Genomic DNA, 26570 nt, shown 5'->3' with positions numbered 1-26570 from the left:
TCAAAATAAATACAGAGTAATGATTAAAAACAAATTCAATAAATAACTTAATGATAGATCATTTAATAACTTGATTTATATACATTTTTGTTAAATTACTGTAAATTGTGTCTATTCAAAATGTATGATGCAGCATACTCTTATGTAAAATTAAAATTTTTAGTAAAGATTTGAATTTAAACAGAAATTAAAACATTTCTTTTGATTGGTATAAAATTTGTTTTGATTATTATTTCCATTCAAACTATTTTATTATTATTTACTGGTGTAAATAATACACTATAGCTGTCAGATTTTAGTTTTTTCTTTGATGTCTGCATATCACAGTCACAGATACTGCTGTATTTAGAGCTGTAAAGCTGATTTTATTGTATTTTTTTGATCATCTAAATAAAATAATGTAATTAACTCTTGGTGTTTAAGTTGGTATTTGTGTTTTTATTCTTTTTTGTTTTAAAATTTTTTCCACTGGTAAATGTTGTCTTGTGTTGTGCAAAGTTATAACCTTTTGTTTTATTTTTTACAGTATTTTCAAAAATTAAAAGATGCATGTAAACGATTATTAATTTGTATATTCTTTTATTCAACTTGTTAAAGAAACCTATTAAATTTCAAAATCATTGTCAAATAATTACCACAGCTTGAATGCATGTGTGTTCTGCATTGCTTGGCTAAAGTATGCATTTGGAAGCGTTCAATACTGTTTTTACAACTGCACCACTCTAAAAAGCATTTAAGAACCAAGTTTGCTTTGTGATTTGTTATTTCCACCATCTAGTGGCATGGAATAGTAGGTCTACTTGTAATTTTAAAATTGTAAAACAGTAACCATTGGGGTGCAATATATGTACAGTGCCTCCAATAATTTTTCATGTGATACTCATGTACAAAAAAATAAAATAAACACAATACACTAAACCTGGTCACAATACCTTTAGTTTTCTTTTCAGGCCAACTCTGGTTAACTTAGGTTTACATTTTGTGCACACTTTAGACAGTGTGAAAAATGGGTGGAGAGAGAGAGAGAGTGAAGAACAGAGAAAGTGTGAGAGAAAGGAGTAGTAGGGGGCTCCTCTACTCGGGCAACAATTCTCACATTTGGGTGTGTTCAAGAGAAAGGGCTGTTTCAGATGCCCCACCCCCCAAGTGATCAGGAACCAAGCCCCTGACCTCTTCTCAAACCATCTTCAATAGCACAGCTCTGATCAACAGGTCAGGACTGAGAGACGAAGAACAAGGCTAGGAGAAGATAAAGAACCGAGGACTGGCCGCTTACTTCAGACCTTGAACACTCATGTCTCCTGTTTGGCTTGGAAGAATATGTGTGGTCCTGCTGCTGTGCAGGATTGTGGTAAGTGACACCAAACCATCAAGTGTTTTGACATTGACATGACGTTTCAGCAAAATGTAGTTTCTCTCACAGAATATTGAAATACATTGATTCAAGGTTATAATAAAGCATATCTATTTATAAGGTACTATACATACTTTGCATTTTCTGCACTTCATCAATTGAGCTTTTCTGCACTTCATCAATTTCAGCTATGTATTTATGTATTGTTGTTTTTCTTCAGCAAAACCATTTTGACCCTTTTCAAGCTTTTATACATCAGACTGTGCAGTGTTCAATGATAAATTGGGTCTGATCAGTTCTTCAAAAATGCTGTATGTTTATATTGGTAAATCCATATTTAATTGATCAAACAATTACAACAGAACATAGTAAAGGGATTGTTATAATAGTCAAAGACTAATTGATTTGGCCTATCTTAAGCATTGTCAGTGAGAAGTGTCTGCCACTTATCACAATTAGCATTGAAAAATGCCTGTGGGCAGCATCATCTCAAGTTTAAACCTGTGCTCACTGCTATAGTAGCAGGTTCTTATAGAAGACATAAAACATAAATGCATTACTCTCACCTCAGCACGTACTTGGAACAATGTGAACTAGTACACTTTACAGTAACGAGAAAAATTAAAATAGACAGTTTGCATTAGTCCACTTGACAAAGTTTATTTGAAAGAATACTAAGCATTGAATAATCACTTATAAACACAACTCTAACTGAATCATTCAAAACAAATAAATCTATTTGAAATTTCAAATGTAACACATTTTAATGATTCATTAAATTAGATACATTAACTAAATGAGATACATTATAAAAAAATATTTTATTTGATTTATTTTTTGGTACAAAATGTTGGACCTTCTGATAATTCAAAGTAATTCATAAGGTTGATAGGGTTGGTTGACCAAAAGGGCAACTTTTTTATTAACTGTTTTATAAAAAAAAAAAAAAGTTCTGTACATTCCTATGAAGAAATATTATGGACACACCTGGTGCAGTGTCACACAGATCATAAATACTTCACAAAAGCATTCACAAGCATAGAGAGCTAGTATGTAAAAGAAGAAGGAAAACAGCTTTCAAAGGACGCACCACTGACATAAGTATCTCTGTAAATTGTTGTTAGCATCAGCATTCAGCACACTTGTAAAATGACATGTGGAACTATTCTCAGCAAACCATAAACAGCTGCCAGCTGCAAACAGTTGCCATTGTACATAACATTGATCTGACCAGAATCTATATTTTGATGATCAGATATTAGTTCACCACTGATAAAGTCACAGATTATTAAATACAGATAATTTTACACAAAGGTCAGACATAGTTAAATGTATATGGGAAACAAAGTATACTAAAGTAATGTAAATATAAGATAAAAACTAATTTATAAATATAAGTACGCTAAGTAGCATCGTGGTCAAAGCATTACATGTGTACTTAATGTAATATTGAAAATGTCATTTTTATTATTCTTTAGGCATCAAGAAGCCGTAGCAGATCAAGTCGAAAGAAACGAGAGTGGATTCTTCCACCAACAAGACTGTTTGAGAATGTTGACTACAGAAAAGAAGAGTATGTGGCAAAAGTAAGCATTTTGTTTCTCCATTATTATATATATATATATATATTCAAATTGTATGATAATGCTATTTATTTATTTGTTTGTTTGTTCATTCATTTATTTTATGTTGGCCTAAAAACTATACACTTGCCAAAGACATATTTTGCTTGCACCGGGGGGGTCAAAACATTTGCTGTTTCTGTTGTCTCATAAACTTGAGATGACAACTGGATCTACTGGTTCTTAAAGCTCAACTGGTTCTTAAAGTTCTTCACATTTTGACCTGTTTCATGTCATACATAATGTGCAATCTATCTTCGTGAGACTCAGCAGAAAAAGACAAATTCTCCCTTCTTAATAGCTAATTAAATGCCCTCATAATTTCCCTTTGAACAAAGAAACATAATTAAATAATCCATGCAAAAGGCATTGTATGTATTCCCCATAGTACCCAAGTACTCCCCATAGTTATTAACACTTAAAATGTCTTGGTTACTGTCGTAACCTCCGTTCCCTGATGGAGGGAACGAGACGTTGTGTCGATGTGGCGACACTAGGGGTCAATCTTGAGAACCCCGATCACCTCGGATCATTGAGAAAAGGCCAATTTACAGCCTACGACTGGGGGTCATTGGTCTTTTCTCGCGATCGGGGCTCTTTCGTGACTGATACCTGGCTTACTCTTAAAGCCCATCTCCACTCTCACTGCAATGACAAACAGCTGTTAGAGACAATCATTGCCAGGTGATGATCGTTACCGTTCTAATCTCCTGATCTCACTCTCCATTCGCAAACGTGCGCTTCACCACTGCCAACCGATAGGGCAGTTCATTAATATGAGGCATTAGGTATATGTCAAATTTAGACACCGCATTGACCTCTCTACAATCCACACCGAACCGCACCGAGTCATCACTCTTTGGAACCAGCACCGCCGTGCTGGCCCTGTCACTGTGGGATTCTTCTATTGCCCCCATATCTTGCATGACCTCTAATTCTTCTCAATCCACTTTTTTTGTTGTGCTCGGGTAATCGGTAGGGATGACTGTATACCACTACCCCTAGGGTTGTTTCGATATGTTGTTTTATAAGGTTTGTACGAACGGGAAGGAGCGATAAATGAGAATCTGAGAATTCTCTTTGCAACCGGTCATATCCGTGATTTGTGACGGTGAGAGGTGGTCTCCACAAGTGAGTGCCGATATTTGCTTTTTAGTTCACCTCCGGCCTGAGCCCCCATCACAATCATTGCCAAAGCCACAGGAACCATATCCCTCCATGGTTTTAAATCTGACCCCTATCCATGTGTTTATCCACTTCCCCATCTCACCGTGTGACCTCAAAGGGTCCTTGCTACTTAGCAAGCAAATTAGAGCTTGATGTGAGTAAGAATACAAGGACTTTATCTCCCTGTGTAAATTCCCGTAGCTGAGCTCCCCTGTTATACAGCCGGGTCTGACGGTCTTGAGCCTGTAGCAAATTCTCTTGTGATAGTTGCCCCAATGTGTGGAGTTTTGCTCTCAGGTCAAAAACGAAATCTAAGATACCGCGAGGCTTACGGCCGTACAATAATTAAAATGGGGAGAACCCTGTGGAGGCTTGTGGGACCTCTTGCACTGCGAATAACAGTGGTTCAAGCCATTTATCCCAATTCGGAGCATCTTCGTGCATGAACTTACGCATCATGTTTTTCAGGGTTTTGTTAAACCATTCGACCAAGCCGTTTGCGGGTGGTATATGCTAGTCCAAATCGATTTAATGCCCAATAATTCGTACAGCTCATGTAGTGTTCATGACATAAAAGTGCCTTGATCAGTGAGGATTTCTTTCGGATTCACCAGCTGACATTCATGGCATGCTGCACACCATCTGCGAACATCCCTGTGAATGCCCGGCCAATAGAAACGGGTCATTAGACACTTCAATGTCTTATCCCGTCCTAAGTGACCTGCCATCGGATTATTATGAGCCATCTGGAAAAACATTTCCTGATGGTTCTTAGGTATCAGTAACTGGGTTGTATCTTCTTTTGTCTGAGTGTCCTGCATCACTCGATACAACTGGTCATTTATAATAGAAAAATATTGATAGGCGAGTGCAATGTCTGGCTAAAATGGTGACCATCAATCACTCTCACTTGGTCAAAGGCGTGCCTAAGAGTCTCGTCTTGCATATGACCCAGAGGGAAATCCCTTGTGTAAAATCCTCTAAAGGCTGGAGAAGCCGAGACTTCCCTCTCCCTTACATCATCCTGACGTGGAACTGATAGAGAAGGCCCCGGCCCTGGCTCCGCCTCCCCAGCCACCGCATCACAAATCCCACACCGAAACGCTCTGTCACAGGATCCATCCATGCAAATTTCCCTTAATAACACGGAAAACACTGGCCAATTTGTGCCCAATATTAGTGGAGGGTTGAGGTGCGAACTGACCGCAGCTTCGACACAAAATTTAATCGTAATGGTCACTACAAGATAAACGTGGATATCCCCATGCACACACCCACACAGCGGCCATGTGTGTCTCTCTCTATCTCAAGCTGGCATCTCCCGCTCCCCTTTATCTCTTTCTCTCACTGATTATTTGAGTCAGCACCGGCCATGCACCCTCACGGCTCAGCAACGCCCTCCTCCTCATCACACTTAGATATTTGAATTATGAGCCTAAAACTTGATATTTCAAGTAATGTTTCAGTTTGAAAACTTGATTTTTCCAGAAATGAAAACATTATGTTTTAAAGTGCGGTCCCAAGTATGGTGTAATCCTGTTCAGAAATGTGTGGTAACACAAGACTCCTCAGAATTTACTAACTAAAGTCAAAGTGCCAGAGATGCATTACAGTTGGGTGGCTGTTCTGGCTAAATATTCTTCCCTGGCTCTTTTACCAGCCTTCTTTAAATAACCAGATCTCAACAAAGAAATCTGTGACTGACTGGTTACAGGAGGATGTTTTACACCTGTATAAGGGGACGCAGCATACATGTCTTACACGCATTAAAATTTATGATGTTCTTAAAATCGTTTTGCTCTTTTACAGATCCGGTCTGATAAAGATCTTAATGGGCAAATGGTGGAATATGGACTAAAAGGTCATGGTGCTGACAAGGCACCCTATAATTTGTTTCTTATCAATCCTGAGACTGGCTTTGTCAGAATAACCGACTTGCTTGACAGAGAGAAAACAGCCTTATACAATGTGAGTTACACCTTCATTTAACTGACATCAATTTCCATTTCCACAGAAGATTCCACACATTATTTTAGACACAAGAATAAAATGATGATATTTATAATGACTGAAGTACAGCATGAGAATGTGATACAAACTGCTTTTTTTATTGTTCACTTCTGTAGCTGACTGGAATAGCAAAATTCCACAATGGATCAATCGCTGAGGAAAACATTGAGCTGAAGATTAAGGTTGATGATCAGAATGATAACCCACCAAAATTCAGATTACAAAAGGGAGCTGTGAAGGAAAGCAGCAAGATCGGTGTGTAAAATCCACCATTGACTATGTTGAAATATGTGAAGTCTTGTTACTGGACAGTGTCTGTTGATGAGCTGTAGTAATTGACAATTATATCTATATTTAATTCTGAAGTGTTTATATTCTCTGGTGTTGAAAATTTCTATCCCAAAAGGAATTGTTCATCCAAAAATTAAACCAAAGTTTAACATCATTTTCTCACCCTCATCGAGTCTTTTCAAACTCACTAGATTTTCTTTCTAATGTGGAACATAAAAGGAAATTATTTTAATAAATATTCCAGTCCTTCTATTCAATACAATGGCAGTTGATAGTGACTCATATATTTTAAAAAAGAACCCAAAAGTATATTAAAAAGTAGTCCATGCAGCTTGTCGCAGTCTTCTGAAGGCATATGGTTTTGGTTTTGGTCTGAAATAACCCAAAGACTAATTCATATTTCAGTGAAAATCATGTCATCTGCTTCACATGAATGAATTCTATGAGAGAAGCTTGTTTAAAGAAGCCTATGTGTTCAAACCTGTGTTGTTTTTAGCACTAATCGCTAGTTGTTTCTTGAACATGCAATCCACTTTTACCAATTTTCTTTTTATATATATATATATATATATATATATATATATATATATCTTCTGACATCAATGATCTTTTGGGCCGGGACTATTAATTTGTCCAACCAATGAAAGAAAGGGGAGTTTTTAAGTAACCTGTTTAAAAACTAGTGGTGTAGAAATGATATATGGTGTGACCCCTTACCTTTTAAATATTTATAAAAAAAACAGTATCTTTTTTGGCCTCTTAAGAAATACTGAACTTGACCATAGAGTACTTAGTTGGCCACTCTCATCCCTGACAACAGCCCTGGATCAGGGCTAACTTATTGACCATGAGTTCATTTTCAGTTAGCATGTCTTACATGCATCAATGTGAGAAAATAGCTGCAAAAGGAGAGCAACCCCAGCAAACATGCCAAAACTGATTAAAAGTGTAGAACATACTGAATAACTAAGTCTTGATTTGTTTAACATATAGCACCTCCAAAAGCATGTTACATGTATAGGTTACAGCATAGCCACTTCATAAAAAGGAAACATTTATCTATATACTGTGCTTTCAACTTTGTTTCTTATAACTCAACAGGAACACCTGTCATGCAGATAACAGCTACTGATGCAGACGAGGAAGGCACCATTAATTCCAAAATAGCATATAGTATAGTAAAACAAACACCAATGGAATCTGGTAACATGTTCTCCATCGACAGAGATACTGGGATGGTCTATGTAAAGGAAAAATCCCTGGATCGAGAGGTAATTGAAAGAAAACTGACACTGCACAACATTTACAATATCAGGTATCACAACCAGTGTTACTAAAGTTTTGAATTTTTATTTTATTCAATTTGCCCTTTCAGTTTAATTTAGTTTCTGTTAGTTCTCAGTCGTGATGGTGGTCATGGTTAATTTTAGTTTTTCCAGTGTCAATTTATTTATTGCTTTTCAGTACATTTAGCTTTGTTTATTTTAAATTTGTAGAATTTTGGGGCTGTCAATGATAATGCATTTACTGATACTGAAGTTATGGATAAATGTTTAATAAAAAAATTGTATGCATCCAAAATTGAAATTAATTTGTGGTCATGCACAAGTCATTCATATTTTAGTTCTTTTTGTATTTTTTACAAAAAAAAATTTTACAAAAAAAAATTTGAACTTTTGTTGTGAGCATCAGAGCATTTACACTGAGCATTTACCATTTTCTCTCACAGAGACATGACACATATACTTTAATAGTTCAGGGGGTTGATATGAATGGAGCCCCAGCTGGCAACACAGGGACAGGCACAGTTCAAATAAAAATTTTGGACATAAATGACAATGTACCCACTCTTGAGAAGGAGGAGGTAAGCTGAAATGTTGATTGTCAGATCAACAAATATCCCTGAATGTGAGCTGCAATGAGAGCCAGCATTATTTTATGACACATCAAATGTTTATCACAGGTTGTTGTTTTTCATCTGTCAGTATTCAGGCAGTGTTGATGAAGGTGTGGTTGATGTGGTCGTCATGAGAATAAAAGCGCAGGATAATGATCTGAAATTCTCTGATAACTGGTTGGCGGTTTTTGATATTCAAAAAGGAAATGAAGATGATCTCTTCACCATTGAAACTGACCCTAATACGAATGAAGGGATTCTAAAACTTGTCAAGGTAAATGCTTTTAAATTTACTTATAAACTTTTGAGATAATCATCATTTCAGACACGCATTGTGCATCTCCTGTTCAAGTTACATTATGTGATCTTATTTGTGTCTTTTCATCTTTTTTTCTTAACCATGCCTATTCACTTACTGCCCGAAGCCTGTAGATTTTGAAAAGGTGAAAGCATTGGACCTCAGCTTGCTTATATCAAATGTTGCTCCTTTTATAAACGGAAGCGCTTTAGAGTTAGACATGGGTCTGGACATGGGTGGACTAGGGGCTGGAGCAGGCATAGGGGCAGGGGCTGGGCTGGGTGCAGGAGCGGGAGCCGGAGCTGGAGTTGGGGTAGGGTCAGGTGTGGGAGTAGGTTTAGGGGTTGGAGTGGATCTTGGGGTGGATGCTGGAGTGGATTTGGATGCTGGAGTGGATCTGGGTGCTGGAGTGGATGTTGGAGTAGATGCAGGTGGTGGGGCTAAACCTGATATTGGGATTCAACCTAAACCTGGAACTAAGCCTGGAACCATGCCTGGCCCCTCACCTGGTGCCAAGCCAGGCGTCAAACCTGGGACAAAACCAGAACCAAACCCTGGCTCCAAACCTTCTGGCAAACCGGAAAAAACAAGTGGGAAAGGTTACCCAGTTAAGATCAGTGTCAACAACTTACCTGATGGCCCTAGCTTCTCCCCTTCCACAAAAGACTTCCCTGTGTCAGAGGATCCTGGTAATGCAGAAATTCCAAAAGTGCTGGGCACATTTGCTGCTTTGGATGGTGACACTGGAGAACCAGCTGAAAATGTGAGGTGAGCTTTAATACCCAGACAAGGTAATAATGGAGGGTATCACAAAATAATACAGCTTATCTTAGTTAAATTAATATTCATGTCAGTTATTTTTACACATATAATGACCACTTGATCATTGTTTCTACAAAGACATAATATTAGTTATCTTTGGTGAGTCATTGTATTGTCATTGTTTAAATCATATTTGGAACACCCAGGTATGCTAAAGGTCATGACCCTGATAACTGGATAACCATCAATGAGGAGACAGCTGAGATTAAACTGGCAAAGTTTCCTGATCGAGAATCTAAATTTCTTGTCAATGGAACTTACATCGCAAAGATTATCTGCTTGACTCAAGGCAAGGCTATTGTTCATCAGTAATTAATGACACCCTCCTGGCTAACTCAATGCATGTTATTATTTTGACTTTTGAGGTGTAGAATGTGTATAACATCTAAAAGGAATATTCTGGTTAAAACTCAGCTAAATCCACAGCTTTTGTGGCATAATGTTGATAACAACAAAAAATACTTGTCTTGTCTTGTCCCTCCTTTTCATAAAAAAAAGCAAACATCTTGGTTACATTGGGGGACTTACAATGGAAGTAAATGGGGCCACTCCGTATTTATATGGATAAACATTAATATACTCACTGTTTCAAAATTATAGCCACAAGAAATAAACAATATGCTTGTTAACTTGATTTTAGTTTAATGAAATTGCTTAGCCTTTTCTGTGTACAGTTATATCCAATTTTCTAACTTCGTTGCTATGACGGCATAACACCGTAAACCTTAAAACAACTTTAAAAATTGTGATTTAAACAACTTTACAGCATATATATAATACACAAGTTTTCACTGGAAAACTAATACAAGTGCTTTTATAAAATTATAATCTTGTCTCCATTTACTTCCATTGTAAGTGCCTCACAGAAACCTTGACATTTGCTTTCTATAAAGAAAAGGAGGGACGAGTTTAATTTTTTGTATTGATTATTTTGGTAATCAATATTATCCCAAAAAAGTTGTTGATTGATCTTAACTTGTACTGAACCCAGAATATTCATTTAAAACCAGCACCATTGCATTGCATATGAACTCTAACCAGGTCAGAAGGCCAAATATTTACATTCAAAGAAAACAGAGAGAACCTGTTAAACTATTTTCTAAAGCATTTTTGGAATATGTAGGTACGATGATGGGATATTTTTTCTGTAAATAATTTTCTGTAAATAAACGTAAAGTATATTATTCTAAATGTTCTCATTTGAATTTCTACTAAAATATTCAGATGTTTGCACAATGACTATTAGATTTGCTTAAATTCTCCTATTGAACCATTTTGAACATTGTTACATTTAAATAGTTACATTGTTACATTTACATTAAGTGGTCTGGTCAGTTAGCTAATTATTCTTGTCAGTCACAGAAGCTTTTGAATATTGTGGGTAGTTTTGTGGGTGATGGGTTCAACATTTTGACCAAAAATGAAGCATTGATTGAGCAATTGATTAAGCAACATAGAGTATAGGTCAGTTTTCCCTCTTCATAATATTTGCTCATTTTCTCTCAACATTTTAGATGTGCCACCTAAGACTGCTACTGGGACAATAGCATTGAAGGTGGAGGACTCCAATGACCACTGCCCCACACTGACCAGCACCTATCAACAAGTCTGTGATGATACTCAAGTGGTGAATGTCACAGCTTACGATAAGGATGTTCATCCTAACGCCGCACCTTACGAGTTTGTTCTGATAGAGGAGGAGACTGTGGGAAAATGGGAGATGGTACCTATAAATGGTAAAATAAAGTTGGGTTTTTTTACATAAAAAACACAATTAAACACTCATTTTAATTTTCATGAGAATCACTGAAGTGTTAGAGATGTAGTGTACATGGGTGGTGTAAGATCTTCACATGTAATACTTATTCTTCAAAATCCTTAAAGGAATATTTCACCCAAAAAGTACTCATTCAAACCTATATGACTTTCTTTCTTCTGTGTCGCACAAAAATATCTATGAATTTGGGTTGCTCTTGTCCATGCAATAGGGAATTTAAGTGAAGTGAAAATATCATATGACTTCAGAAGACTTGGAAAATAGCACACTAGTCATATGGACCACTTTTATGATACACTTTACGGTGCTTTTGCACCCTTTTCAAAGCTTGAAAGCTCCGGTCCACATTTATTGTAATTGTGTAGAAATGAGCGACCAAGTGCACATTCTTTAAAATACCTTATTTTGTTTTACATTGAAAAAGCGAAAGTCATGCAGGTTTGAAACAACATTAGGCTGGGCAAATGATGACAGAAGGATAATTTTGGATGAACTAATCCAACTAACATGACTTTCCTTACAAAACGTGTGTAAAACCCTTATGATGTTACTGGGCATGCAAAGATATAGTACACTGCACACATTTCTTTAAATTGATGTAACTAAACTTCTCTCAGCCAAGTATTCCTCTCTTATTTGTAGGGACATCAGTGAGCTTTCATTCACAGAAGACTCTGTGGCCAGGCATCTATGAAATGGCAGTGAAAATTTCTGATGTTAAGGGTCTGGCCTGTAAAGATAACCAAAAGTTGTTGGTAGAAGTTTGCAGCTGTGAGAAACATGGCTCCTGTGGTCCAAGGCTAGCCGCAGAGCATTCCTCTCCTTTAAACATTGGAGCACCAGCCCTTGGATTATTCCTCATCAGCCCATGTTTACTCCTGAGTGAGTATAGTACACGCACAGTTACACGCAGCTATAAACATATATTTAAACTTTGATAGAGTTCTGCTTAATTGTAACACAAACTCTGTGTCCCCCATTTGCAGTGATACCCTTACTCCTGATATTCTGCCGGTGTGGGACAATGGGGGAATTTACAGATTTGCCCTTTGACGCTAAAGAACACCTCATCCCATATCACACTGAAGGCAAGGGGGAGGATAAGGTAAAATCATCTTGTAACGATCTAGACACACAACAGGCAGAGACGATGACGAAGTGGAGATGAACCCAAGTGCAGTTTATTCTGACAATGTGAAACCAGGATCCCGAACTATAAAGGTGAAGGGAGACAAAACAAATCACGAGAAAGAACAAGCTGGGGAACACAAGCGAAACACTAGAGTGGGTAAAGCAGCGTGGGTGACAAAACAATAACCAACAAGGACCAAACTCATAATGACAAACCTGGACACGACATGAAATAATTAAGGCAGGGGCTAAGGCTAAGGCTGGACAGGACTGGAACAAAACTACAAGGTATAAGGATACAGACTGGACTAAACTAGGCTAGACAACGGAGTAACATGTACACAGGTGAAACTAAACTATGGGTGCACAAGGTTACACAAAGACAGGCTAGACTAAACTATGGAAAACAACAAGGCGACATAGACACAAGGTAACAAGAGCAAGGCAACATAAACACAAGGTTACTAGTGAAGAAAGACAAGGTTACAAGAACAATACCTGATCAGGGCAAAAGGCAAACAAAATGGTTTAAATACAAAAGACAAGGGTGACAAAGGCCAATAAACGAACAGAACTCTAAAACAAGATAACAAGACAATTAACTGAAACCAATGACAAACTGGAACTGAAGTGAAGTAATCAAACAATAAACCAATGAAACCGGACACATGAACAAGGGAAAACGGGAATAGACAAGACTGGGAAACAGGAACTAATCAGGAAATTTCAAAATAAAAGTACAAAAACAAAGGTCAAAGTGAGAATGTTACACATCTGTGTAAACAAAGAGGCGATATCTCTATCAAAGTGATTGGTTCATTTAACTGTAAGACAGGACTTCCATGCCTGTAGCCGCCCAATAATGCACAACAGTCTGGTTCTGAAATTAAAACAAGCATCTGCCTTACCCAAATTACTATCACTAAATCAAATTCGTTCGTAGAATCAACTGTTAGCATGTTGCATGCTGCTACATGGGTTCTTGTCCCATGGAAACTTTAGGTTACTCACAGAAACCCGGTTCTCTGATAACAGGATTGAGGTATCTGACTATGGGACTTGCCTCAGGTGTATCAGACACTGGAATCTAATACAAAGATTACAGAAGTCATAATGTGATGTTTTTAGGGGGTCAGTGTCTTCACACATCACTTTGAAGCGTTAACACAAGAGAACTGGATATATGAAATTTCTTAAATGAAATTGCTGGCTGCTGTGGTTTAATAATCAGACTAGGGCACATATCAACAGAAGATTTTGTGACAATGTAGTACTGGCCCAATAGGGTGAAACACTCACACTGGTGCTAGCTGGCCATACTTACTGCTGAACCATGTTAATAAATGTTTAATTAGACATTTATAGTTCTCACTTTAGATTAGGTCATGCAAAATGCTTAGCTACTCATTAGTATGTGTTTTATTGCGAACTTTATTTAGCAGTAATTGATTTAATAGTAAGTTATCCTAAAACATTAATAAACACATTAATTAAGCAGAAATGTGTATCCAATTAATTACATATTTAATATCTTTATTAACTATGAATCTATGCTTTCTTAATGTTCTCATAAACACTTCATTACCACTGGTTTGCATCAACTAAAATACATCAGTTATGTATGAATAAAAATTTGTTTAGTAAGGATTAAAAACATTATCAAACTGCCTATATCTGAACTTATTAAACAATAATAAATCATTTGCTAAATTGAATAGAAACAAATAACATGATTTATATGTAGATTATTATTGTGTTAATAATGTTGGGACAATCATTTATAAATAATCAATTAACTATAAACAAATGCTTTACAAATACTTTATGCCTTGTAGTTATTATAAAATGTTACCAGTTCTTTTTCTGATATTCGTTCGGTATCTCATTATGGGATATAGTCAACTCCTGTATTGCAGATATGCTGTCCAAAGCCAAACGACTTGTCGTGTCCAATCTACACAAACCCAATCAAATTCGCTAAGAATGGATAGGTGCAGTGAACAAATAACACACTTGTGCTTTCGCTGTGTTATTGTTGTTTTGTGTATTTTTTTAAAATATCAGTAGATTAACTATCCACACAAAGGACTGAATGAGCCAATGAAGGCTCTGTAACTTCCAGTCTGTAAAATCAGACAAAAGTGAGAGGGGATGCCCGATTTGCAGCAGCAAAAATGTCCTGGACTGAAATGCCCATATACAGCACCCACGAGGTCACCCTGTGTGGTATTATGTTTGTGTGAAGGGATCAATGGAAAGGAGGAGGCGAGAACCGGCTTTTCAATATAAATAATAGTTTAATGATAAACTTAAAAGAAGACACAAACACACACACATGACGGACATGTCCGTAAACGATCTCTCTCTCCCGCACGATCCCCTGCAGTCGACCTTTATCCCTCACGGAGGCATAATTAGCCTAATACGGAACCGGGTGTGTAGGATCACGACCCGGCCCCGCCCTCCACCCTGCCACATTCCTCCCTCGTTCTCTCAGTCTGGGGTGCCCCCGGCCTGACGCCCCTTCTCTACCTGGACGAGGGAGGGGACAAGGGGAGGCAAACAGAAATAATAAAAATGGGGGGTACTTTCTGTAACAGTGTAGTATCCTCCCAAAAACTGTAAAATTTAAAAGAGGGAAAAGGCCAACACAGAGCGACAGTGAGAGAGAGAGAGGAGAGAGAGATGAAAAACAAACTCTTACTCGCCAGTTCTCCGATACGCCGCAGCTTGTTCCTCGGCCACTCCTCCATCCTCTATCGGACGACAGCCGCGCCTCTCCGGGTGGATCAGAGGCAGTCCTCCAGCCCCTGGTGGACGGAATGCCCCGCCGCGTTCTCGGGGAACAGAAGGGGTCTCCCCCGCCCCTGGCAGTGGTTCTCCCGCTCCAGGCGGTCGGCAGTGAGCCCCTCCCTGCTCGTGGTCAGTGGTCTTAAACCCCGCCGCGTTTCAGCGGCTGGTAGGGAACTCCTCCGCACCTGGCAGCGGCCCTGACTGCTCCAGGCGATCGGTTAGGAGCCCCTTCTCCCCTTGCGGTTGGCGGCCATCGTCCTCTATCAGGCGGCTGGGCTCCTCGTCCCCCGGCAGATTGCTCCGTTGGGGTGGAAGGTAGTGGCGAGAACTCTACTACGGTGCATCCCTCCTCCTTCCCGTGTTTTGGCACCAGTGTGAAGGGATCAATGGAAACGAGGAGGCGAGAACCGGCATTTCAATATAAATAATAGTTTAATGATAAACTTAAAAGAAGACACAAACACACACACACATGACATGTCCGTAAACGATCTCTCTCTCCCGCATGATCCCCTGCAGTCGACCTTTATCCCTCACAGAGGCATAATTAGCCTAATACGGGACCGGGTGTGTAGGATCACGACCCGGCCCCACCCTCTGCCCTGCCACAGTATGACACTGTTGTTGCGTTGTCCGATCTTACTATGACATGGTGGCATTAAAAGAACAGTGCAAAGTGCTTCAATGCAAGAAACACTGTCAGTAACTCCAGAAAGTTTATGTGTGCATTATGTAGTGCTGCGGGCCAAACCCCATTCACTAATCTGCCTTTGCACACCGCACCCCAACCTGTGAGTGACGCGTCTGTCGTTACCACTTCCCTCAGAGAAACCACCCCCAAATTGGTTCCCTCGTTAAGGAAAGCGGGAATTCTCCAGTTATGGAGAGTGAGCATTCCCACTGACATCAATTTCACCCTGCGATTTAAGTGACAGCGAGGACACAAGTGCTGCATTGCTATCCAGTGCTGAAACTCTTTCATTCGCAATAGTCCCAATGGAATGACTGATGTGGTTGATGCATCTAAGGCACCTCAATCAAACTGAATCTAGATTGCTCTCTAACATGTATTTGGAACCCAGAACATGACGGCTGCAGAGCTCGAGCAGTGACTTTTCAGGGGAAGGCAATCTTTCTTCCTTAAATCGCACTGCTGCCGCATCGTATACCGTAGCCACAAAAAGGGCTTTTTGAACTAATAGAGTTAATTAATGTGTCAATTAACACAATGAGCTGAAGCCATGTATATAAACTTCCACCCAATAAGGGTGCACTAATATGTATTAATACATGCTTAATTACTGCATTATTACTGAAAATGAATGTGTTAATTACAAAAATTACTTAATGATGAGTTAATAGTCATGTGCCTCAACAACTAATGTCATAACATGATATCTTTGCAAACCATTAGTTAATGATTCATTAAAACAAATGCTGTGTATCAGTTAAGCATGAACTAATGCTTATTAATGCACCAGTATTGTAAAGTGTTACCAAAACAATTATTTCGTGTCACTTTATATATCATTTGGAGTAACAGATATCCAAAGGAATTTTTTATATATTTGAGATATTTTGGATTTTATGAGTTGTATCTCTCAGGATACGTTGCCCTATTAAGATACAAAAAGTAAATGTCATAAATATTTCTGTGTTTTATTTTATGCAAAAAATGAGTTCTGATTTCCCCTCTTATTTTAAAACAAATCATACATGTGTGTGTGTGTGTGTGTGTGTGTTTGTGTGTGTGGGCAGGTTTGTTTGGTTTATGAGGACATTTCTAGTGTCCCCATAATTAAAATCAATAAAAAAAAAACATACTAAACAATGTTTTTTTTTTAAATGTAAAAATACAGAATGTTTTTGTGAGGGTTAGGTTTAGGGGTTGTGTTAGGTTTAGGGGATAGAATCTATAGTTCATACAGTATAAAAATCATTATGTCTATGGAAAGTCCTCATAATGATTGGTAGACCAAGAGTGTGTGTGTGTGTGTGTGTGTGTGTGTGTGTGTGTGTGTGTGTGTGTGTGTGTGTGTGTGTGTGTGTAGAGAGAGAGAGAGAAAGTTTAGCTGTAAGGTTGCATGTATGACATGTTTAAGTGTAATACATATAATAATGTGTATGTGTAATATTGTGGAATAAAATATGCATTCCTGCATTTAAAACTAAAATTACAACTTGCTTTTGTGTCAATCTGTGAATATGTCATCCGGAAATTGGTCAGCAACACTTCCAGCTTTGGCCATTGGGGGAACTGGTTAAAATTTCAGTAAGCACAGACCAATTTCAGCCGCAGAACTTTCGGCCTCCTTTAGCCAAATTCACAGTTTGATCAGTTTGTTGCAATGCCTCTGTCAAAAAGGCAATTTGCTATTGTATTTATAAAGCAGGGACTGCAGCCACCGTATTTAACTGTACTTTTTCTCCCATTAATATGTACTGTATGCAAGGGGTTGTCTCATCCCTTCTAATAGCTCTGGCCCACCCAATCATTATCTTTGCCCAACCACCCCATCACCCACATCATTATGGAATATCCTAAGAAAACTATGGCCCACCTAACATTTTTAGAACTGAAACCGGACCTGACACAATCTGTGTGTTATAGTATGCCATGATATATACTACTGTACATGTTATGAAGATATTCAAGGAGTCGGCACAAATGCAATTTACAGAACTTTTACAAATCTGTATGAATCAAGCATCACGAAAATTCTTTATCTTCACAACATGTGTGTTTGTAATGTGAACTTGATTTTGTTTTTTATGTACTCAAACTACAGGAGGTTCCACTTCTCAGCAGTCCTCTTCCTACAACAGACCAAAAGACCCTGTGGCAGGATAGCAAGGATTCCAACAAAGTATGCTCGATGCCTATGTCAATTGTTGCTAATGAAAGCAGAACACTCAAACAGGAAAGAAATGGAGGTTTTTCAGAATCTGACGGCAGGTTTTGGCCCCGACAAAGCACCATTGCAGCCAACTGGTGCAGCAGCACTAACTACTCTACATCACTAAGGCATGAAAAGAATGACATTTATGAGGATATGGCACTGGCTGACGAGTTTCTAAATGAATACTACTCACAGGTTTGAAATTAACTATGTTTCCATGCATCTTATCCATGCACTATAAGGCCAAAAGAATGTACACACCCAAATACCCCAAATCACCCATATGTGGTTGTAGAGCATTACATTTAAAGCCCATTATCATTTGAAGGGATTTGCCACTTCCACTCTTCTGGGAAGGCTTTCTACGTTAAGTTGGACATGGCTCCAGGGATTTGCTTCCATTGAGACACTGACTAACAGTCAATGTTCTAATTTATCTAAAAGTTGTTAACTGAGGTTCAGGTTTGGGCTTTGTGCAGGCCAGTCAAGTTTCTTTATGGACCTTGCTTTGTGCACAGGGTCTTTGTCATGCTGGAACAGAAAAGGCCCCTTTGGGTCCTCCCTAGACTGTTGCTATGAAGTTGGAAGCACATTCTTAAGCATGTCATTGTGTGCTCTAACTTTAAGGTTTGTCTTCACTGGAATTAATTTGCCTAGCCAGATCCATTAGTTAGAAGGGGGTATCCATATACCTGTACTTTTGGCCATGTGGTGTAAATGTAAAAATAATTTTAAAAGATTTTGCTTCCTGTCTCAGAGTAGCAATTGTCAACAGTGGGGCACCCATTTGAAATTACAGTTTAATATTCTTCTTTGCAGAAAGCAAGTTGTGCTGCACACAACCCTCCTCTGGTAGATGGTCTTCTGGTGTATGAGCATGAGGGTCAAGGAACCCCTAATGGCTCTGTTGGCTGGGGCAGTCTCCTTGAGTCAGATGATGACCTGGAGTTCCTGAATAACTTGGGTTCAAAGTTCCTTACATTAGCAGAGATATGCCATCCTCCAAAACTTTGCTCACCTCCACCCAAAATTGAGCAAAGTGTCAAATCAGTAGAAGCAAGCTTCAAAAGTGAGAGTTCTGTCACCACTAGCACTCTCCAGATTACCAAAACCTCTCCATCTCCACAACAGGCACAGCAATGCTCCATTACCGAAGTTAAGGAGACAGTCCACAAATCAGCCACCCTTCCGAATGCCAAAGCAAATCAGACCATTTTTGTGCAGCAGCAGCAGCCTATGTTCTATCTGGTGGAGCAGCAAATTCCTAGCAAGTTTCTACTAGCTGAGAGTCAAACACAGGGTTTGTATGTGATAAATGGGAAGCCTGGGATGGAAGGTTTGGTACTTCAAGGTGTAAATATTTCACAGCCAACTCTGAGCAGAGGACAACAGGCACTGTATGTGATAGATGGAGCCCCTATGTCTCCTAAGCAGACAGTACAGGTGAAAACAGCAGTGCAGGAAAAGGAATCTGTGCTAGGATTTAGCCCTGTCTCATCTCCCATCGGAGCGACTGGGGGTGTAGTGTTAATGCAGAATCTGATCAGCACAGAGAAAGCAGTGCAGGGGGAGTTCAGCAGAACACAAATGGTGCTTTCTGATCCTAGAGCATTGGGCAAAAAATAACCAGTGCCTCAAGACACCATCTGAGGCACTGGTTGCTAAGGAGAAGGCTGATCTAAAAGCAAAAGACACAATTGTATCATCTGAATAAGTATCAGTGGATCCAGTTAGACAAGCTCAGATACACAGGATCTGAAATTAATCTGCCAATGACAGTAATGTTGAATTACTGGCTGTAAATATTTCTTACCAGCAATGAAGCTGTATTCCGCCTTCTTTCATTACATACAATTATACAGAATTGTTTGTCCCTTTGACCAAAGAAATTGTACAGAACGTCACTCAAAATATCATATTCAATTGTGACCTTAATTAATTTTGGTGGCTTAATGCTATAGGAATTTGTTATCACATGGAGTTCTGGAGTTATGACAATATAAGATAATGAAAAAAAAATGTCTTCCTAGCCACACTTCTGATGGTGAATTTTCCACTGAGGAAAAACATAGTTTTTATCTCTTTGATTTTATTTGCTCACATTGCTAATGTCTGTGAGGGGCCGTTCACACCAAATATGTAAAATTCTGTTTCATTTTAATGCAATTCCTACGAATGCATGTATTATGTACTCACAAATCCAATTTATTCTCATTTGATGCTTGTGGATTCTGCCTAAACAGGTTGTTGAAATAAATTCAACAACAACAAACAACAACAAACAAACAAATTTGATCTAAAACAACTTTACAGATTTTAAGTCAATGGCTGTGTCTCAAAAACTTGTTCGCTGCCTGCATAGGAAGCGTTGTATGGGATCATATTCGTGGTCTTGATAGAAAAATTATCCTTCTAAGACATCTGTTGGCTATGATTGTGACAAGCTTAGGGGAAACATTGGATGAAGCTGAGGGAAATATTGACTATAAAGAAAAGCATTATTAAGTAATAGTTCCATATATACACCAATCAGCCACAACATTAAAACCACCTGCCTAATATTGTGTAGGTCCCCCTCTTGCCGCCAAAACAGCACCAACTCACATCTCAGAATAGCATTCAGAGATTATATGTATTCTTCTAACCACAATTGTACCGAGCGGCATTCTCTTTTGACCTCTCTCATCAACAATGCATTTGCATCCACAGAATTGAATATTCTTACTGGATATTCTTTTTATTTTTTTTTTCTCCATTCTGAGTAAATTCTGGATTTCTGTTGTGCATGAAAATCCCAGAAGATCAGCAGTTACAGAAATACTCAAACCAGCCCATCTGGCATCAACAATCATCCATGCGATTATCTAATCAATCAGTCAATTGTGTGGCAGCAGTGCAGTGCATAAAATCATTCAGATACGGGTCAGGAGTTTGAGTTAGTATTCACATCAACCATCATAAAGGGGGAAAAAATTTATCTTAATTATTTTGACTGTGGCATGTTTGGTAGTGCCAGACGGGCTGGTTTGAGTATTTCTGTAACTGCTGATCTCCTGGGATTTTCACCACAACAGTCTCTAGAATTTACTCCTAATGGTGCCAAAGCTAAAAAAAAAAAACATACAGTGAGCAGCAGTTCTGTGGATGGAAATGCCTTGCTGATGAGAGAGGTCAACAGAGAATGGCCAAACTGGTTAGAACTGACACAATATACAGTAACTAAGATAACCGCTCTGTACAATTGTGCATTGCATTTGTGCTTATTATTTTGTGCTCGTTTGCCTTTTCACATGCTTATGACAGAATTAACTTGTAAGAGAGTGAACACAGTATTTTTCCATTCTGGATCTGGTGTTCTGCAGCCTCCTTTCCATATGGTAACCAGTTAGAATGAAATAAAAGAACGGTTAATAATGTTCTTTTAAGAGAATAAAACAAATGATTGTATTAAGGGAGAGTGATTTACCAGTTGCAGTGTTTTCTGGAAAAACAAGCTCAAAATAAAGGACTTGCCTCACCCCTCAACAGCAAACTTTTTCCCACGTGGGGGAATTATCAGGACTGAAATCATAAAAAGCATAGTATGCAGTAGCCTATGTACAGTAACTTATTTTCAATAAATGTATTCTTAATATTTAATATGTCCCCAAAAATATGTACAAATATTCATTTGGCCAACTTTAAAACAATGAATTATTAACTGGTTATTAACCAGTTACGAGCATTTAAAAATAATGTTTCCACTTCAGAACTATTTAAATGGATTTTGTTCCAGTTTTTGGTTACCTTCTGTAAAAAAATTCATTCATTTTCGTTCCTTGAACCATTTTTGAGTTCCTGATGAAAAGTATCTTAAGTTAGCCACTTGTCCCATTCCATCCCATGTAAGCATTAAACAGCAAGCCAGCTCACTAGGCTTTGAGACACAGTCAATATCTGCCAAAGTAGTCAATGCAACACATGACCGGAGTGTCTCAAAAGCAATGAAATGTTTTTAATTTCTGAACAGACCGATACGATCATAAAGCTAGATCAATGTCGGTCAACCCTGAAGCAAATGGGTATCTATTTCTTTCTCAGTGGACATAAAGACAGAGGAGAGCAAACGCTTGAAACAAAATAGCCAAACTTAAAAACCCAGATTCTTTATCTACTGAAGCTATTGGTTGTTTGGATCAAACTAATGTTGTGACCCAATTCTGTCCCTGCCCTTTCTCCACATCGGTTTTTGTCATATCTTCACTTTTGCTGTCATATCAAAGGCACACAAAAATTATTTTAAAAAGAATACACAACTTTGAATCTATATTCTTCAAAAATGTATAAAATTTTTCTCCATTTATGTTTTTTAAATGTACTTCTTTACATACTGACTCTAACAAGCACTATTGGCTAGTGCTTGCATCCAGGCCCGCCGACAGGGGGGGACAAACGGGTCTGTTGTCCCGGGCCCAGGGTAGGGGGGCAGAACTGGGCCCTCATTAAATTATGGAATAATTGTTAAAAAACAAATAAAATAGGCATATTTGTGGAAAAAATATCTAATATTTGAGTTACATAAAAGCTTTTTATTTGTTTTCTTCCTAATTGTCCTTGAAATAGTGGTCAAGAACCCCGCCCACCCCCAAAACAAAAATGGTTTGGCCACTGATCAAAATTTGATGTTGTCATTTGATTTGAAGTTCAGTAGGCTAACGTTACGATCAAAATGTCCGGTCAGCACAAGTCTGGTGCTCAGAAAAGAAAAGAAAAGAGAAGAAGGGAAGAAGAAAATAGAGGCCTTCGAGATGTCCTAAACAAATATTTTAAAAAAGGTGGTGACGGAGAAGCTGGAACTAACGTTAGTAAAGTCGACGTAGAGCAAGGTAAGAAACAGCGCAGCCAACGTTTATGAGTGTTGTCAAAGACCCGGTACTTCGGTACCAAGTCGGTACTAATTTTGTTTTAAACGTCACGCCACGGTACCAGGTTTTCTCAAACCCGGTACTTGATGCGCGTGCATGCCCGAAGCGCGTGCAGTTGCGTCCTCTTCATAAAAGTGCTAAGACATTGCGACCGGCGGTGCTGCTGATGTGGTGGCTGTAAATCCACTTGTTGATAAGAAAGGAGGAAAGAGACACATATGGAAATATTTTGGATATTAGCTCATAATAGCGACGCGGCGCGCTCGTTTTACAGGCGCGCAAGTTCATTGTTGCATAGCAACGACAGACGCCACGGGAGAGCACGCGCTTGTGGAAAGGAGAAAGCGGTGCGAACTGCGCTCTCCATGATGACGAGGAAGTATTAGCAAAGAATTCATTGATTTCTAGCCCTTGCATTAGCTTTACTACTAGATATATTTATGGAGATGAGAAATAAAAAGCCGGCTGAAATGCGTCACTGTTGGCATCGGTGAACAGATAATGGGCCAGATCCGAGTTTATTTTTGCTGCGCTGCTCATGCTTAATTAAAAGTGAAAGCACACTTTTGATGGACAAAAAATAAATATGATTTCACACAAAAAGTGCCCAAAATGCACAGATTTTGCATGTCTAGTATGTTTTAACAAGAACTGCAGTAGGCTATGTCAGAAAAAAAATTAAAACATTTATAGAAAATGTACCCATTTAAACGTGTTTTTATTATTCAGTTTGGGTAAAAGTATATGGTGTTTTATAAAAATAAAAAAAATGGAAGTCTGCTGTAAAGTGGTTAGAACAACGGAATCGGCTAAAATCAGAATTGGCCTAGAAAATTGTAATTGGTGCATCTCTAGTATAAGAGCCTGACACAACATGTTATCTTTGACAGAAACAGTTGAGTTTGGTAGCTCCGTCAGAGAGGATGAGACAGAGAGGAGAGAGATCCAGCTGCAGTCAGGTGACAGAGAGAGTGATGCGGGAGGGGCCCGCTGCCCCAGAGCAGAGGGACAGAGTCAGGCTACCAGTGAGAGAGAAGAGAGAGAGAGGGAGAGTCACAGTGATGCGGAGGGGCCCGGTGAGGAAGAGCAGAGGAGGGGAGAGGAACAAGAGAGGAAGAGCAGAGGAGAGGAACAGGAGAGGAAGAACAGAGGAGGGGAGAGGAACAGGAGAGGAATAGCAGAGGAGGGGAACAGGAGAGGAAGAGCAGAGGAGGGGAACAGGAGAGGAAGAGCAGAGGAGAGGAACAGGAGAGGAAGAGCAGAGGAGGGGAACAGGAGAGGAAGAGCAGAGGAGAGGAACAGGAGAGGAAGAGCAGAGGAGAGGAACAGGAGAGGAAGAGCAGAGGAGGGGAACAGGAGGGGAGAAGAACAAGAGAGGAAGAGCAGAGGAGGGGAACAGGAGAGGAAGAGCAGAGGAGGAGAACAGGAGAGGAAGAGCAGAGGAGGGGAGAAGAACAAGAGAGGAAGAGCAGAGGAGGGAACAGGAGAGGAAGAGCAGAGGAGGGGAACAGGAGAGGAAGAGCAGAGGAGGGGAACAGGAGAGGAAGAGCAGAGGAGGGGAGAAGAACAAGAGAGGAAGAGGAGAGGAAGGAACAGGAGAGGAAGAGCAGAGGAGGGGAACAGGAGAGGAAGAGCAGAGGAGAGGAACAGGAGAGGAAGAGCAGAGGAGGGGAACAGGAGGGGAAGAGCAGAGGAGGGGAACAGGAGGGGAAGAGCAGAGGAGGGGAACAGGAGAGGAAGAGCAGAGGAGGGGAACAGGAGAGGAAGAGCAGAGGAGGGGAACAGGAGAGGAAGAGCAGAGCAGAGGAGAGGAACAGGAGAGGAAGAGCGGAGGAGGGGAACAGGAGAGGAAGAGCAAGGGAAAAGGAGAGATCTGGGCATGGGGGGGCCCATCTAAGATTATCTTGTCCCGGGCCCAGGCAAGACTGCCAGCTGGCCTGCTTGCATCATTACATATTGACAATTCTGACAAATATCTAGTGATTTCTTTTTGCCTGTTTTTATGGATTGCTCAAAAATTTTATATCATGAGATTTCTGACAATAGTCTTTAATAAAGTACTTTAACACTCTCGCAGTCCTCGTGAGTCTCTGTGAGTTATGTACTGTCAGCTTGACAGCTTTCTCATAACCCAGAGGAACTGTTTAAAAGAAATTCTCTTTTCACACTACCTGCTAAAACCTGCCTTACCAGCAGTTTTATAATTCAGCCAGCTTTTATCTTAAGTGAAGGCCTTACTGCCACAGGGTATGAGCAAAAGAATGAGAAGTAGAGCTCGCCTGAACCTTTTACAGAAAAGACTTCATTTACGACCTCAATTCCCAAAAAGTTGGGACAGTATGAAAAATGCTAATAAAAACAAAAAGGAGTGATTTGTAAATTATATTCACATGTTGCTATATTGAAAGCACCACAACTACAAATTATATGATGTTTAACATTGTCAATTATTTATTTTTTTTAATGTACAGATATTTCAAATCAGATGATTGCACCACACTCCAAAAAAGTTGAGACAGGGGCAATTAAATCTAATATCAATTTGACGAGTTTAAATAACAAGTCGATGTGAAACAGGAGATGTTAAACAGGTGAGGCAATCGTGTCATAGTATATAAGGAGGAGCCTCCAAAAACAGAACAGTCCTTCAAGAGCAAGTATCATTCAAGACTTGTCAATTTGCCAACAGATGCTTCATCAAATAATCCAGCACTTTGAGAACAATGTTCCCCAAAGACAAATTGGAAGGATTTGAGGCATTTCACCCACTACAGTGCACAATATAGTTAAAATATTCAAGGAATATGGTCAAATATTTGTGCATAAAGGGCAATGAACATAATTCATCTGTAATGGATATCATGAACATGGGCTTGGGATTACTTTATTAAACCAACTGGCTGGTGTTTTTACGGACATTTTCAACCTGTCCCTCTCATTGTCTGTAGTCCCAACATGCTTCAAAACGTCCACCATTGTCCCCGTACCAAAGCAATCAAAAATCACTTGCTTAAATGACTGGCGTCCTGTTGCTCTGACTCCCATTATCAGCAATTGCTTTGAGAGGCTAATCAGAGATCACACTGTGCTGCCCACCTCTCTGGACTCACTGCAGTTTGCATACCGCAACAACCGCTCCACTGATGATGCAATTGCATCTACACTACACACTGCTCTCTCCCACCTGGAAAAAAGGAACACATATGTGAGAATGCTGTTTGTAGACTACAGCTCAGCATTCAACACCATAGTGCCCTCCAAGCTTGATGTGAAACTCCGGGCTCTGGGCATAAACAGCTCGCTGTGCAGCTGGATCCTGGACTTCCTGTCAGGCAGACGTCAGGTGGTTAGAATGGGCAGCAACATCTCCTCAACACTGACCCTCAACACTGGAGCCCCGCAGGGCTGTGTTCTCAGCCCACTCCTGTATTCCCTGTACACACATGACTGTGTGGCAACACATAGCTCCAATGCCATTATTAAGTTTGCTGATGATACGACGGTGGTAGGTCTGATCACTGACAATGATGAAACAACCTACAGAGAGGAGGTGTACACTCTGACACGTTGGTGTCAGGAGCACCACCTCTCCCACAACGTCAGT

At 39.4% G+C, this 26570-nt stretch overlaps 1 protein-coding gene across 1 annotated transcript; it reads left to right on the top strand.

The window, feature by feature from the left end:
- The first annotated feature begins 1294 nt into the window (after positions 1–1294).
- LOC127623903 (desmoglein-2-like) lies at positions 1295–19688 on the top strand. Its single transcript, XM_052098497.1, has 14 exons — positions 1295–1351; positions 2833–2940; positions 5953–6111; positions 6270–6408; positions 7546–7715; positions 8174–8308; positions 8430–8615; positions 8767–9407; positions 9608–9750; positions 10976–11197; positions 11881–12120; positions 12225–12343; positions 17952–18257; positions 18882–19688. The coding sequence occupies exons 1-14, from the start codon at positions 1295–1297 to the stop codon at positions 19686–19688; spliced, it is 3432 nt and encodes a 1143-aa protein (XP_051954457.1).
- The last annotated feature ends 6882 nt before the right edge of the window (positions 19689–26570 follow it).

Source organism: Xyrauchen texanus, chromosome 30, assembly GCF_025860055.1.
Source record: "Xyrauchen texanus isolate HMW12.3.18 chromosome 30, RBS_HiC_50CHRs, whole genome shotgun sequence".
In the NCBI taxonomy this organism is placed as follows: domain Eukaryota; kingdom Metazoa; phylum Chordata; class Actinopteri; order Cypriniformes; family Catostomidae; genus Xyrauchen; species Xyrauchen texanus.
Note: the sequence above shows the minus strand (reverse complement) of the source record. Positions and strands in the feature narration are given on the sequence as shown.

Excerpts from the sequence above, each read along its gene's own strand:
- LOC127623903 (XM_052098497.1), top strand. The coding sequence starts at position 1,295 with ATGTCTCCTGTTTGGCTTGGAAGAATATGTGTGGTCCTGCTGCTGTGC. Across the intron at positions 9,408-9,607 it reads GAACCAGCTGAAAATGTGAG|GTATGCTAAAGGTCATGACC; the intron begins GTGAGCTTTAAT and ends TGGAACACCCAG. Across the intron at positions 11,198-11,880 it reads GGAGATGGTACCTATAAATG|GGACATCAGTGAGCTTTCAT; the intron begins GTAAAATAAAGT and ends TCTTATTTGTAG.